Source organism: Camelus bactrianus, chromosome 7, assembly GCF_048773025.1.
Source record: "Camelus bactrianus isolate YW-2024 breed Bactrian camel chromosome 7, ASM4877302v1, whole genome shotgun sequence".
NCBI lineage: Eukaryota > Metazoa > Chordata > Mammalia > Artiodactyla > Camelidae > Camelus > Camelus bactrianus.
Genome location: NC_133545.1, coordinates 76,998,340 through 77,013,956, shown reverse-complemented (window position 1 = coordinate 77,013,956; position 15,617 = coordinate 76,998,340). Strand labels below are relative to the sequence as shown.

Here is a 15,617-nt window from a genome sequence, read left to right as displayed (position 1 = left end):
TTCAGATGGTATCCACTTGTAACCTAGTAACCAAAATAATTTTCTATTTGAAAGAGTTTGGTGTGGTTAGAGTAAGGTCTGTACTCAAATTACTAATTTGTTTTCTGAAGATTTACTTAAGAAGAACTACTGCATATAACTAACAGTACTTCTGTGGTGATAATGCAGGTAGAGTTCCAAAATCAGTTGTCTAGAATAGACCTCTTGCAATAACAGAAATGATGTTTCTTCCCCCTACTCTCCCAAACTGCCTTGCCTAAGAAAAGTGGAAGCTTTCCCAGCTCTTCCAAGATACTTGGTGTTGGGACATTAGGGGCTTTGATGTGAAAAGGAAGAAATAGAAGGAAAGTCTGCAGTGAGGAGGATCTAGGCATAGGAATCTCAGCTGGCATATTTAATTGCTGTTGTCTTTTAGCTCAGCTGCATTGAAGGTTTGACCTGGTATCAGTTAAGAACTAGTACCCATACGTCCATTTTAGCAGGTACCCTCACACACCCCTTTCAGATGAAGAAACATGGGTGGGCACAGTGCCGATTTCAGGATGCACATTAGCCCAGTGCTCTTCCCCTTGCTTGTACCTGCCCTTCCTTGGTCCCGTGGGCAGCTCTAAGTTGGGTTGTTCAATCAGGTATTTGAACTTCCCTTTAAAAACTGAAGCTATTTGGCTTTCCTTTTTCTTTTATTTATTTATTTTTTTAAATAAACTTTGAGAACTTGTGCATTTTCAAAGTTGAGAATCAGTTCAAAACAAATCTGTTTTTTAACGCCATGAACAAGAAGTTCAGTGGTCAGACAGTCTCTGGCATTGGTGAAACTTTAAACAGAATTGTGAGAGAATGAAATAGTAATAGACATTATTCTTACCTCATTATTTACTATGTTCTAAAACAGCTTTGGATGGTTTACTTATCATATGGCCCATGGAAAGTTACCTCCTTCCTCTTCCAAACTATTAGTTTATTTTCTTTTTATTTTTAATCTAGATTGTAGAAGGCATGAAGCAAAAAAAGTGGAGTATTGAAAATGTTTCCTTCGGTTCTGGTGGAGCTTTGCTGCAGAAGTTAACGAGAGATCTCTTGAACTGTTCATTTAAATGTAGTTATGTTGTAACCAATGGCCTTGGGGTAGGTGCTTCAGCTTTTACTCCTGTGTTGTTACTACCTTCTTTATGTATCTAGGTGGAGTGAAGTTACTGAAAGTAATAGTCAAAGGATAATATGGTCCTGAATGTTACTCTGTTGTCAGGTACCAGAGACCCTGACTCAGAAACAAGGAAAGAAAAGACAGGAGGTGACAAATAACTTGATTGGAGAAAAAGGGAGACTTGGGAAAAGGAGGAAAAAATAAGATGAGGGATTATTTAAGACACAATGCAAGTCAATTCATTTCTCACTACTTCAGTATATACTCTTGAATCAAAAAGTTGACCATATTTGAGCAGGAATGTCAGCTAACCTAGCCAACATGTCTGAAAGTAAGCAAGTATATAAACACTGTCAAACATGTTTTAGGAAGGTGGACTATGAGGTTGAAGTTGTGATACTAGAATCATGTTCTGGTAACCTTAAAGCAGGGGACCCTAAGCTGGTAGGCAGCTGACTGACAATCCCCCTAGCTCTTCATAGGCTCGTGAGAGTCTGTATCAAAGGGTGGGCGTAGGGGATCCTGGGAACACCTGCGCTGCTTCCCTCCCTTACTTCATCTCCATCTTTCCTGGGTGAGCTCTGGTACTGACGCATCTGCTTTTCCTATTACCGTCATCACTGTTTGCCTCCTTCCTTTCTGATCCTGAAACATTCTGCTCTTTTCAGGTTTTCTGGGTCTTTTTTGCTTATGGCAGTAACAAGGTAATAGAGTAAAAAGTCACAAAATGGAAAAGTTATGAAGTAGGAAAGCCTTTACCTTAGTAAATCCTAGGTCCCTTGCCACAGATTATATATCAGAGTTGACATAGATTTATTTTTCAATAACAGGCATGTGCTCTACCTAGATATGTTTAAAGGCAATGGCCTTTAAACTAAACAAGAAAAGGAGATACCTTACCAGTTGAGTGAACAGTTCTGACAGTCTTCTATTTCTCTAACTTTCTTAATTTGGATTCCAGGTTAATGTCTTCAAGGACCCAGTTGCTGATCCCAACAAAAGGTCCAAAAAGGGCCGATTATCTTTACATAGGACACCAGCAGGGAATTTTGTTACACTCGAGGAAGGAAAAGGAGACCTTGAGGAATATGGTCAGGTATGTATATCTATGCTGACTGTTTTTTGTTGTTGTTTGTATGTTTGGTTTTTTAAACAGCAGTAGGTTGGCTCTTCAAATTAAGGAACGAGGCTTTATGGGGTATTATATTCTTCAACTATTTTCAGAAAAAATTTTTTCTTGGAGGACAAAGTTTTATTGTACAATGTTTACAATTGCTGACCCTTACCTACCAAAATAAGATGAAAAACAAGAAGTGGCTTGATAATAAATGGGAGATGTGTACATGGGGTGAAATATTTTGCAACATTCCAAAAAAAAAAAGTTTCCCATTTAGTGACCAGCAGGGTGGTGACCGATGAACTTTAACAAGCTCGTGTATTTTTGATCTTACTCCTATTAGCAATGGTACGTTTCTGACCAGGAATAGTTAAGAATACTGAAAGGATGCTATTCTTAGGCTTCTTAGAGCTATTTATAGTAAAACTTTGGTAATTTTCACAGATAAAAGAAGGGCTATCTAAATTCTAAAATATTGTTAATTCCATTTTTCAAAACTTAATAGAATCCAGTTCAGGTGGTTTTCTTTAGTCTCATTTGATTCTTGCAGCAACTCTACGGGCTAAAAAAGGTAAATTATCTTAGTATAAGATTTGGAGAAAAAAATGTGACTTGATTCATGCTGTAAGTCAGCCAAACTGGAAACATTTATAGTATGTGCAAGTAGTCTGAATGGTCATTAACATACAAAAGTACACTTATATTCCTGAACTCAAAAGTTACAAAATTTGTTTTTTAAGCTATTGAGTTGAAAAAAATATACAGGTTCATTTTTAGAGGGAAATTACTCATGAATATTCATACTCTTAGCAAAGTTTATACTAAACATAAAAAATATAAAGTAATAAAGTGGTGTATTTAACTTTAAATTCTTAATAACACATCAAATATTCTGCTTATTTTACTTTTATACTTTGAGCCAGAATTAACCTTATTGTATTGTTATACTTTGAGCCAGAATTAACCTTATTGTATTGTCTTTAATGAAAAATATACGTAAGTTCCTAAACATTAAGAATTAGATCCCTTTACATAGCCTGTTACGCCATTCTTTGAGTAGCCTTTGCTTAACTCTTGTAGCTACCTAGACCTGCTGAATTGGTTTAAGCCGAATGGACTGAAGTCACTTTAGACATGGTCATAACTAAGACTTCAAAACAGCATTGATTTTAAGAGTATATGAACATCCTAGAACATTTGAGTCAGTAATCAATGTATGATCATCTAGACATTTTGATTTAAGAAGAGGAACCACCATTCCTCAATAGATTATGTTTACATTTTCATAAAGCTGAATTCATAAAAGAAAATGCCACAGCAAGAGCAGGGTGATTTGAAACAACACAATGACAGAGAAGATTGTTTCCAGATGGCGGAATAGGAAGACCCTAAGCTCACCTCCTTTCATGGGCATACCAGAATTACAGCCTTTTACAGAACAAGTATTGATGAGAAAGACCAAAATCTACTAGAAGAGATCTTCTGCAACTGAAGATAAAAAGAAGGAACCATGATGAGATGGGTGGCAGGGGCACAGTCACAGGTATAGTCAAGACCCAGACCCAGTTGGCAGCCCACAAGCAGGAGAGTAATTACAGTGACAGCAGTTCTCCCACAGAAGCAAGCAGTCTGAGCTCTGTCTTGGGCTCTCCAGCCCAGGGGTCCTGCACCAGGAAGATGAGCCCCCAGAATGTTTGGCTCTGAAGACCAGCAGAGCTTACTTTCAGGAGACGCAGAGGGCTGTAGGAGACCCTACTCTTAAAGGGCACACACTAACGCATGCTTTGGACCCAGGGCCGAAGCAGTAATTAATTTCAAAGGAGCCTGGATCAGACCCACTCATTGACCTTGGAGACACCTTTGGCCTCTCAGCCTACTGCCGTGGGATCCAGCCTCACTCAACAGCAAGCCAACACAAGCTTGAGGACATGCTGGACCCCACAGCCAGCTAGGGACTGGCCCCACCTACCTGTGGTCTGTTATCAGCTCTGGGACGCTTGAGTCCTGAGACCCCAGGACATGGTTCTGCCTACCAGTGGGCTGTCACTAGCCCCAGGAATCCTGAATGCTGCAGCCAGCAGCCTCGTGACTCAGCCCTGCAAATTAGTGACAGGAGACAACCGGACTGGGGGCCAGCCATGTCTTCCAGACCACCAACAGTAGTCAGTCAGCCACAGCAGGAGGACCCACGTAGGGGAGCCCAAGAGCGCATAGCTCTGGTGACCGGAGGGGATGTGCTGTTGGGCTGCATGGGATGTCTCCAATAAAAGGCCACCTTTCCAAAATCAGAAGACATAACCAACCTACCAGATAAGATACATAGAAATAAAAGCAGCAAATTAGGCAAAATGAGGCAACAGAGGAACATGTTCCAAACAAAGGAATAAGATAAAACCTCAGAAGAACTAAGTGAAGTGGAGATAGACTATCTATGAGTTCAAGATAATGATCTTGACACAGACAATAAGAAGTTAGAAGTTTTTAGCAAAGAGTTAGAAAAATATAAAGAACCAGAGATGAAGAATACAATGCCTGAAACTAAAAATACACTAGGAGGAATCAAAAGATTGAATGATACAAAGGAATGGATCAGTGGAAGGCAGAGTAATGGAAATCAGTGAGGCTGAAAAGCATAAAAAGAAATGAGACGTTTAAGACACCTCTAGTACATCATGCATACTAACATTTGCATTCTAGGGGACCCAGAAGGAAAAGATGAAGAGAAAGGAGCAGAGAACATATTAGAAACCACAGTAACTGAAAACTTCCTTAAACTGGGAAAGGAAACAAATATCCAGGTCCACGGAGCACAGAGAATCCCAAAATGATCATCAACCCACAGAGGACCACACCAAGACACATTGTAATTGGAACGGCAGAAATTAAAGATAAAGAGAGTAACAAAAGCAGCCAGGGAAAAGCAGCAAGTCCTGTACAAGGGACCCCCAGCCATAAGGCTGTAATTTGATTGTCAGCAGAACTTGGTGGCCAGAGGGATGGCATAATATATTTAAAGTGATAAAAGAGTAACACCTACAACCAAGAATACTCTACCTGGCTTCCATTCAGATTTGATGGAGAGATCAAAAGTTTTCCAGACAAGGAAAAACAAAGAGTTCAGCACCATCAAACCAGCTTTACAAGAAATGTTAATGGGAGTAATCTAAACAGGGGGGAAAAGGCCATAACTAGAAATATAATAATTATAAAAGGAAAACCTCATCGGTAAAGGCAAACATACAGTAAAGGTAGTAAATCAACCACATACTAAGTTAGTAGAAATTTTAAAAGACAAGTAGTAAAATTACCTATATCCACAATAAGCAGATGTACAAAACAAAAAGATACAAAATATGTCAAAAACAGTAATGAGCTAAATGTAAGACATACCATAAAACTCTTGGAACATAGATGAAACACTCTTTGACATAAATTGTAGCAATACTTTCTTAGCTCACTCTCCCAAGGCAAAAAAAAATAGAAAGCAAAAATAAACAAATGGGATGTAATTAAACTTTAAAGGTTTTGCACAGCAAAGGAAACCATCCACAAAACAAAAAGGCAGCTTACAGAATGGGAGAAAGTATTTGCAAGTATGTGACCAACAAGGGGTTAATATCCAAACTATACAAACAGCTCATATAACTCAACATCAAAAAAAATCCAATCAATCAAAAAATGGGCAGAAAACCTGAATAGACATTTAGCCATGAAAAAGTGCTCAACATTGCTAATTATTAGAGAGATGCAAATCGAAACCACCATGAGATACCACCTCACACCAGTCAGAATGGCCATCATCAAAAAGTACAAATGTTAAATGCTAGAGAGGGTGTGGAGAACAGTGGGCCCTCCTACACTGTTGGTGGGAATGTAAATTGGTGCAGCCACTATGGAAAACAGTATGGCGATTACTTTAAAAACTGAAAGTAGAGCTACCATAGGATCCTGCAGTCCCACTCCTGAGGCTATATCCAGAGAAAATATGAAAACACTAATTTAAAGAGATCCATGTATGACAGTGTTCACAGCAGCACCGTTTACAGTAGCCAAGACATGGAAGCAACCCAAGTGCCCATGGACAGATGACCTTAGGAGATGCAGTGTGTAGATAGATACATACACAATGGAGTGTTACTCAGCCATAAAAAAGAAGTATTGCCATTTGCAGCAACATGGAGGGACCTCGAGAATATTATGCTATGGGAAATGAATCAGAAAGATATGTGGAATCTTAAAAATAATTAAAAGAATCTATATACAAAATGGGAATAGACTCACAGAAATAGAAAACAAACTGGTTACCAAAGGTGGGAATGGGGGTGGAAAGTTAGGGATATGGGGTTAACAAACTACTATATATAAAACAGATAAGCAACAACTACTGGGACCCACCTCACCCTGATGCCAAACACAAGGATATCACACACAAAAAGGTACAGGCCAGTATCGCTGCTGAACATTAGATGCAAAAACACTCAACAACAAGCTAAATCCAAAAATACATTAAAAGGATCATACACCGTGACTTAGCGAGAGATATCCCAAGGATGCAAGGATAATTCAATACCTGCGAATCAATCAGTGTAATACACCATGATAACAAAACGAAGACTAAAAATCATATGATTATCTTAATAGATGCAGAAAAAGCTTTTGGCAGAATTCAACATTCATTTATGATAGAAACTGTTAACAAAGTGGATACCTCAACATAAAAATAGCCATATCTGGTAAGCCTACAGCTAACATCAAACTCGGTGCCAAAATGCTAAAAGCACTTCTAAGATCAGAAACAAGACAACGCCCACTCTCACCACTTTCATTCAACATTGTATTGGAAGTCTTAGAGCAGTAAGACAAAAGAAAAGAAATCCAGATTGAAAAAGAAGTAAAATTGTCACTGTTTGCAGGTGACATACAATCCCATAGAAAATCCTAAATATACCACCAAAAACTAGATCTCATCAATGAAGTTGGTAAAGGTGCAGAAAACAAAATTGATATACAGAGATTGGTTGCATTTCTGTACACCAACAGCACAGTCACAAAGAGAAAGTAAGGAAACAATCCCATTTACAACTGCATCACAAAGATTAAAATTACCTAGGAATAAATCTAATTAAGGAGGGAAAAGACCTGTACTTGGAAACAATAAGACATTGATGTAATAAACTGAAGATGACACAAACAGGTAGAAAGATATACTGTGTTCATAGATTGAAAGAATAAATGCTAAAATGACCATCCTCCCCAAGGCAATCTACACATTCAGTGCAATCCCTATCAAAACACCAATGGCATTTTTCAGAGAACTAGAATAATTTTAAAATTTGTCTGGAAACACAAAAGACTGCAAATAGTGAAAACAGTCTTAAGAGGAACAAATCAAGTGTTTACCACACTCCTTGACTTCAGACTATACTACAAAGCTACAGTACTTAAAACTGGCACAGAAACAGACACATAGATCATTAGAACAGAGATAAACCCATGCACTTATAATCCATTAATCTATGAAAAAGGAGGCAAGAATATACAAAAGGTAAAGACAGTCTCCAATAAGTGGTGCTGGGAAAACTGAAGAGCTACATGTAAAAGAATGAAATTAGAACATTTTCTAAACCTTTTACAAAAATGAACTCAAAATGGGTTGACATAAATGTAAAACCAAAAACCAAAAACAGGCTCTTGAGATAAGTCATAGCAATTTTTTTTTTTTTTTTGCATCTGTCTCCTAAGGAAAGGAAACAAAAGCAAAAATGTAAACAAGTGGGACCTAATTAAACTTAAAGCTTTTGCACAACTATCAACAAAACAAAAAGACAGACTACTGAATGTGAGAAAATATTTGTAAATGATATGACAGAGAAGAGGTTAATATCCAAAATATATAAACAGCTCATACAAGTAGGTATCAAAAAGAAACCCAAAAGCCTGATTAAAAAAAGGGCAGAAGACCTGAGTAGACATTTTTCCAAAGAAGACATACAGGTGACCAACAGGCACACAAAAAGATGCTCAGCATCGTTAATCATCAGAGAAATAAATGCCAATCACAATGACAATGAATATCACTTCACACCTGTCAGAATGGCTGTCATCAAAAAGACCACAGATACCAAATATTTACGAAGATGTGGAGAAAAGGGAATCCTTGTAACACTGTTGGTGGAAATGTAAATTGATGCAGCCACTGTGGAGAACAGTATGGAGGGCCCTCAAAAAACTAAAAACAGAGTTACCCTATTTATCCAGCAGTCCCACTGCTGGGTATATATCCGAAGAAAATAAATACACTAATTTGAAACATACGCACTCGAGTGTCCATAACAGCATGATTTACAGTAGCCAAGATGCAGAAATAGGGAAACAACCCAAGTGTCCATCAACAGATGAGTGGATAAATATAGGGGGGGGTGTGTGTGTAAAAAAGTATGTGCACGCACACGCACGCACGCACGCGCGCACACACACACACACACACACACACACACACACGACTATTACTCAGCCTTAAAATAATAATGGAAATTCGCCATTTGCAAAACATGGGTGGACCGTGGAGGGTTGTGCTATGTGAAATAAGTCAGAGAAAGACAAATACTGTATGTTATAACTTATATGTGGAATCAAAAAAATAAAACAAATGTGAATATAACAAAACAGACTTACAGATACAGACAACAAATTGGTGGTCACCAAAGTGGGGAGAAACAAGATGGCAAGGGGCAGGGGGTAAGAGGTGCAAACTGCTGTGTAGAAAATAACCTGCAGCACAGGGAATGTAGGCAGTTTTTTATAATAACTTTAAATGGAACATAATGTACAAAATACTAAGTCATTGTGTTGTGTACTTGAAACTAATTCTGTAAATCAACTATACCTCAATTTTTTTTTAATGTAGGGGAAAAAGGGAACAATATAATGAAAAAAATTAGATAATGTTATATGCGCCTTACTTTCAGATGAGATGGAAAACTTAGGATTTTTCAAGAGAAACTAGAGGCAGATAATTCCTTAGTGAGAGAGGAAAGGCTGTACCTGACCCAAAAGGGACTTCAGGCCTAATTCTCTTCATTTATCTTTGTTATTCTTACATGGATCAAATGGATTACATGTATCAGTGACTTCTGGAATACACACTTTCAATCTTTAAATTAGTGACTATGCATTAGTCAAGAAATCAATTATCTGTTTATGTTTCTGTTTTGGATTTAGTTTCTAGTTTTCAGAGTTGACTGGTTGGTTTGTTTTAAGGCCAGAACTCATGATTAGCAAGTTTATTAAGTTCCAGATTTATAAGTTTGATCAGTGTTGAGTCTTTTGGCTGGGACCAAGGGAAGGTCTGGCCAGGCTTTCCTTGTTGGTCTGATGATGGGTCAGAGATGGGTCAGTTTTTCCTTTAAGGAGAACTGTTTCAAGAGTGTAATATTTAGATCATTCCTTTAAAAAAAAGAAGTTAAATATCTCTACATCCCAGATTTAGATTGTGCCTCGTTCTCTGCCTGCTGCACCAGTGTTCTACGTAAAATCATCTCAGAATTTGAACACTATCACCATCTCTGTGGATTTGACTAGTCAACATAGTTCATCGAAGCATTACTTAAGAATGTTGCTTTGATAGTCTAATATAATCGTTAAATTTTATTATTGGTATATTTGTGCAGGATCTTCTCCATACTGTCTTCAAGAATGGGAAAGTGACAAAAAGCTATTCATTTGATGAAGTAAGAAAAAATGCACAGCTGAATATCGAACTGGAAACAGCACCTCATTAGGCTTTATTTTATGACTGGATGTATGTGTGCCTGTGTGTGCGCACGCGCGTGTGTTTACGTGCATGCACACACGTGTGTGCACATGCTGTGTGTGTGAGAATGTAACGCATAATGTTTATTGTACAGATGTGTGGGGTTTCTTTGTGTTTTATGATACATTACAGCCAAATTATTTGTTGGTTTATGGACATACTGCCCTTTCATTTTTTCTTTTTGCAGTGTTTAGGTGATCTCAAATTAGGAAATGCACTTAACCATGTAAAAGATAATTGCTAAAGTAAGCTTTTTAGGGCCCTTTGCCAATAGATAGTAATTCAATCTGGTATTGATCTTTTCACAAACAGAACTGAGAAACTTTTATATGTAACTGAAGATCACATAAAACAGATTTGCATAAAATTATCATGATTGCTTTGTGTTTATATTTAACTTGTATTTTTGTACAAACAAGATTGTGTAAGATATATTTAAAGTTTCAGTGATTTAACAGTCTTTCCAACTTTTCATGATTTTTATGAGCACAGACTTCAAGAAAATACTTGAAAATAAATTACATTGCCTTTTGTCCATTAATCAGCAAATAAAACATGGCCTTAACAAAGATGTTTGTGTTATTGTACAATTTGAAAATTATGTCAGGACATACCCAATAGAATTACTAAACCTCACTGCCCCTTGTAGACCATGTATTAATCATTCTACATTAAAGGAAATAATGGTTCTTACTGGAATGTCTAGGACTGTACAGTGATTATGTATGTTGGTCATTGTATGTACCAGTGAAATGCCAAATTTGAAAGGCCTGTACTGCAATTTTATATATCAGATATTGCCTGTGGCTCTAATACACACCTCAAGGTTTTAAGATTTTTAGAAAGGACTTCTGCTTACACTATAGAATATATACATAAATGTAAAATATTGACAGAAATGGAAGTAGTGTATTTTAAAGTAATTACACTTCTGAATTTATTTTTCCTATTCTATAGTTGATATGACTTAAATGAATTACTGGAATGGGTAGTGAGTGTACTAATTTTAAATGTTTTGATTCTGTTATATTTTTCATTAAGTTTTTCAAATATTAAATTGGATATTAAATTGTATGGACATCATTATTAATTTTAAACTGAATCCCTCAATGAATAATACTCAAGTTCTTAAATGAAGATAAATTATGCCCAATGAAAAGCATGATGGAATGAGTTTGAATAGAAGAATCTTAACCAAAAGCAGGAATTGGGCTAAATTCAGAGTGTTCAGCATCAACATGTTCTAGATTGATTACACTGCTACATCCTGAGTCAGTCATCACATCCAACTAGAGACCAGGTTTTGGTTTTTGTTTTTAAGATGATCTTTTATATTTCAGTCTGTCCTAAGGCAAGGATTGGCCAGCGATGGCCTGCAGGCCAAATTCCAAATACTCTTTTTTTGTAAATACATACTGTCTATGGCTGCTTTCTCACAACAGCAGAAATTGAGTTGCTGCAGAAGTGTCCATACGGCCCACGGGGCCTGACGTGTTTGCTATCTGGCCCTTTACAGGAAGGTTTGTTGACCCCTGTTGTAGGAAAAGGAGTGTGCCTTCATACAGAGTTTGTCTCACTTTTGTCCTTTCTTTTCTCGTTAAGATTCTCTTAAGAATCTGACATTGGAAGACTTAAAAGCTTAAACAATGTGACATTACATGTGAAATTTTAAAAATTGAAAAGCCATAAATCATCTGTCCTAAACAGTTAAATAAAAAAGAATTTTGTCACTAGAGTAACCTAGTTAGAGGTGAGTTATCTTTATTAAACATCTTTTGTGAGCATCATTAAAAAGAATATAGGTTTTTGCAGATGATTCTGAGTACTTGTTTAATGAGAACAAGAAGCATCATTCATAGTTGGAGAAGTTTTCACCCTGCAGTCTCTGGTAGAAAATAATTTTAAGCTGATTTTTGTTAATGTATCTAAGTAAAGAATAGTTATTACACACCTTTCTTCACAAAATGTGCTAAGGGGCTTATAGAGAAGTAAAAGAGACTATTACCAGTAATAACTTTGATAACCACTCAAATGATTTTGTTTAAACATTGGAATTATACTACAGACAATATTCTTTGTGCACTGTGAATTTCAGCAGCTTCAGAGTATCTAGCAGTTTTATTTTAAAACTTTCAGTGAATGCTGAAATCTGTACATTTGTACATGGCCATAGATTGGGGGAATGGAATGACTAATTCTGTTAGTTCTTAGCCATTTGGAACTGATTAATCCTGAATTTCCATCACTTAAGCACTTAGTATGTGGCCATCCCCATTCTGAGCAGCAGCTGGTTAACACAGATAACAAATAGAACTGTGCTGTCTCCCTTCAGCCAGCCTGACTCTTCCAGACGAAAGCAAATGGCTTATTAACTCATTAGATTTGCAGTTGACATCAGTTAATCTCCCTCAGTTCATAATATCATGAAGTATTTGTATTTTAAATAGGAGATAAGATTTTTGTGTTAAGACTCTTTATTTGTACTCTATACTTAAAATGATTTTAACGATTATCCCTTATTTCCTTTCTTGAGATAAATTGTTATGAAAATATTTTATAATGAAATCCATCTTGGAAAACTAGAAAGAAAAAAATGGCAAGGTAATTATTGTTCTGTTTGCCATAATTTAGAATTCAACACTTAAACTAAGTATTTTATAGTTTTACATTCCTTTTTAACCCATTCAGTGGAGAATGTCAGCTTTTCTCCCAAGCTGTATGTTAAATCAATTCTAATATGTGTTCAACATCAAAGATACACATGTAATAAACATGGAAATAAAGTTTAGCTCTATTAGTGAAATGTTAAATTTGACTGTGTGCTTCAAATAATGGCATTTCCAGAGTTACCTTTTTTAGGTATTCTTCCAGTTCGAAGAATTAAAGAATGAGAGAGGGAGAAACATCAAGGATGGCTCTTCCTCTCCGCCTTGTGCAACTGTGTGAATGGTGGTGCCTCTTACCAAGAGAGAACACTGGCGGGAGACCAGATTTGGGGGCAAAGAGTTCAATTCCTCAGTTAAGATTTGAGATGTCTTTCAGACATATAAATGTGAACTTTAGGTAGTTGGATATACAGATTTGTGTGTGAATTTGGTGTGTAGATGGTCATTGGAGACACAAGAGAGGATACTTCTCTAGGGAGAGTACAGAGTGTGGCATACCATAGGCCCAATCCAGCCCACTGTTTTTGTAAATAAAGTTTTATTGGAACGCAGCTCATTCATTATCGTCCATGGCTGCTTTCGTGCTGCAGTGGCAGAGTTGCGCAGGTGTGATGGGCCTTAGGGCCTACAAGGCCTAAAATAATTTACTACATGGCCCTTTAAAGAAGAAGAAAAGTGCCGATCTCTACTATAAAGAAAAGATGGCCTAAGGCAAGGCCATGGGGGCTCTCAAAAGTCAAGTGGCAGAAGATGAGCAGGCAAAGGAGACTGACAAGCAGTAGCTAAAGAAACGAAAGGAAGACCAGGAGGAAAGTCACGAAAGCCCAGGGAAGGGCATTCTTTTGCACAGGTGCTGAACGCCGCTGAGAGATCCAGTAGAGCCAGGGACGCAAAGGCACGGATGGGATCCGACCTCCGGGGAGTAACTGCTTGGAGGCGTTCCCTTCCAGGTAGTGGAGGAGGAAGATGTCAGAAGCTACCTGACACAACTGTTGGCTGTGGAAAAGGGAATGAGGCAATAGTGTGTCTCCCTCTGTGGTTTTATTTTTGTTCCCCTCTCCTAACACTGGTGCCTAGGTACAGACATGGAGAAATGGAGATACTTGGGGTTTGGCCAGATAAGTCTGATAGAACAAAGGACAATAATTGAATAATTATTGAAATTGAGTTACTGGAAAGTGGTCCTGCAGTATCTAAACCGAATAGGTAAGGACATGAAGGCAACACAAAGTGTTGAGAAGACAGCAGAGAGCCCGATGGACTGTCCGACAACAGCTCTGATCTGCTGGGAGTTGTTGAACAAGCAGGTTTGGAAGGACAGAAGTGCTCGCCTGAGACCAGGATGCTTGGATCAGTGATCTCAGAAGAGCAATGGTGTAGGATGACCCAAGGCGTGACCTTGCTAAGTGAAGTAAAGAATGTCATTGGCAACCAAACGATCAAGAAACCTGAAGAGACAAGTTGAGTTGGACAGGCGGACATTAAAATCATCCAGAGTTGTAGCGGAGAGGAAAACTAAGGTGCCAAAGCGGTCGGTGAATGAAGGAAAGGGACCAGGAGGTCAGCCAGAGGCAGCAACAGGGGAGGGTGACACAAGCCTAAGAGGGATGAGGCGGTGAGGACCACTGCCCAGGCGAGCCTGTGGCAGGAGGAGCACAGCCTCTTGGAAGAGTCCAAGCATGAGTGGACAAGCAACCGATTAAAAAGTGCTGTGTGTGTTGCCAGGTTTGAGATCTTTTACCAGGTGCTCAAGCAGCGTTTGTTGACTTAGTGAATGGATGGAATGAAGGAATAATCTAGATTTAAATTTTCTTGGCTTTATTAGCTTGCTACAGATATCGCTTTCACTGACAAAGTCCCAAGGGTTCAAGCCTTTAAATACATTTTTGAATTTTTGTTTTATTTTTAATGTTTTAAGATTTACACTTTATTTTTTAAAGAAACCAGCCAGAGCATTCTGCAGCCATTTAAAAGTAGTCACCTCTTATTCGGGTATTCAGGTTCTTCCTACCCTACCTTAAATTATTATTTTATTCAAAAGTTTCTCTAATTATTATGTTTCCCCAGAGATGACTCTGTCTTTATTTGATTCACAGTTCTTCACTGCATTAAAACTTACTTATTAAAATTTAAGTTATTCCAGCAAGGAGAAATAAATACGTTTTTAGGGGGGAGGTTATGGCTCAGTGGTATAGCACATGCCTAGCATGCGTGAGGTCCTGGGTTCAATCCCCAGTGCCTCCTCTGAAAAATCAAATAAATAAATAAACCTATTTACCTACCCCTTGCAAAAAAAAAAAATTGCATATATATATATATATATATATATATATATATGTATGTATGTATATATATATTCTTGAATGGAATTTTAGAATCATTCAAATTATCAACTTAACCAAATTTTTTTTTAACGAATATAAAAATAGGTCCTTGGTAATCAGGAATTTGCCTGCTTGCCGTCACGTGGGCTGGCTGACCCCTGGCCTTACTGGTACACAGGACTCTTGGTGACTTGACTGGCATATGCACAAGGGACCGAAAGCTTTCACCACTTTCCGGAGCTCATGCTGCTCTTGTGGTGAGTAGAGTAAACCACCAGTTGACTTTCCTACCAGTTTGTAACATAATCTCTGCAGAAAAATACAATTTTGGATTACATTGATTTATGTTCATCCCAGAGAAAAGAAGCTTCTTCGGTTGGCAACAAACTACAATTAACAATACAATTATCCTGACCTGCTTTATTTTTTTAAATAATTCTGTAATTGCCTACTGAGCTGTTACTTCTTTGACTTCTCTAGGGAAGTTCTCTAGTTTTTATTGATGGATCAGCGATTGTGTAGAGCTCTCTTGAGGAACTGGCTACAAGTTAAA

At 37.7% G+C, this 15,617-nt stretch overlaps 1 protein-coding gene and 1 long non-coding RNA gene across 4 annotated transcripts in view; one reads left to right on the top strand and one right to left on the bottom strand.

The window, feature by feature from the left end:
• Positions 1-12,884, top strand: part of NAMPT (nicotinamide phosphoribosyltransferase) — a 38,118-nt gene extending 25,234 nt beyond the window's left edge. The window contains exons 9-11 of the mRNA XM_074367653.1: positions 985-1,125; positions 2,106-2,240; positions 9,932-12,884. Of these exons, the coding sequence (XP_074223754.1) occupies positions 985-1,125; positions 2,106-2,240; positions 9,932-10,042 (387 nt within the window). The 3' untranslated portion in view covers positions 10,043-12,884. The remainder of the gene's footprint in view (positions 1-984; positions 1,126-2,105; positions 2,241-9,931) is intronic.
• The window catches only part of LOC123614514 (uncharacterized), a 116,992-nt gene that overhangs the window by 13,079 nt on the left and 88,296 nt on the right, over positions 1-15,617 (bottom strand). The window lies entirely within an intron of this gene.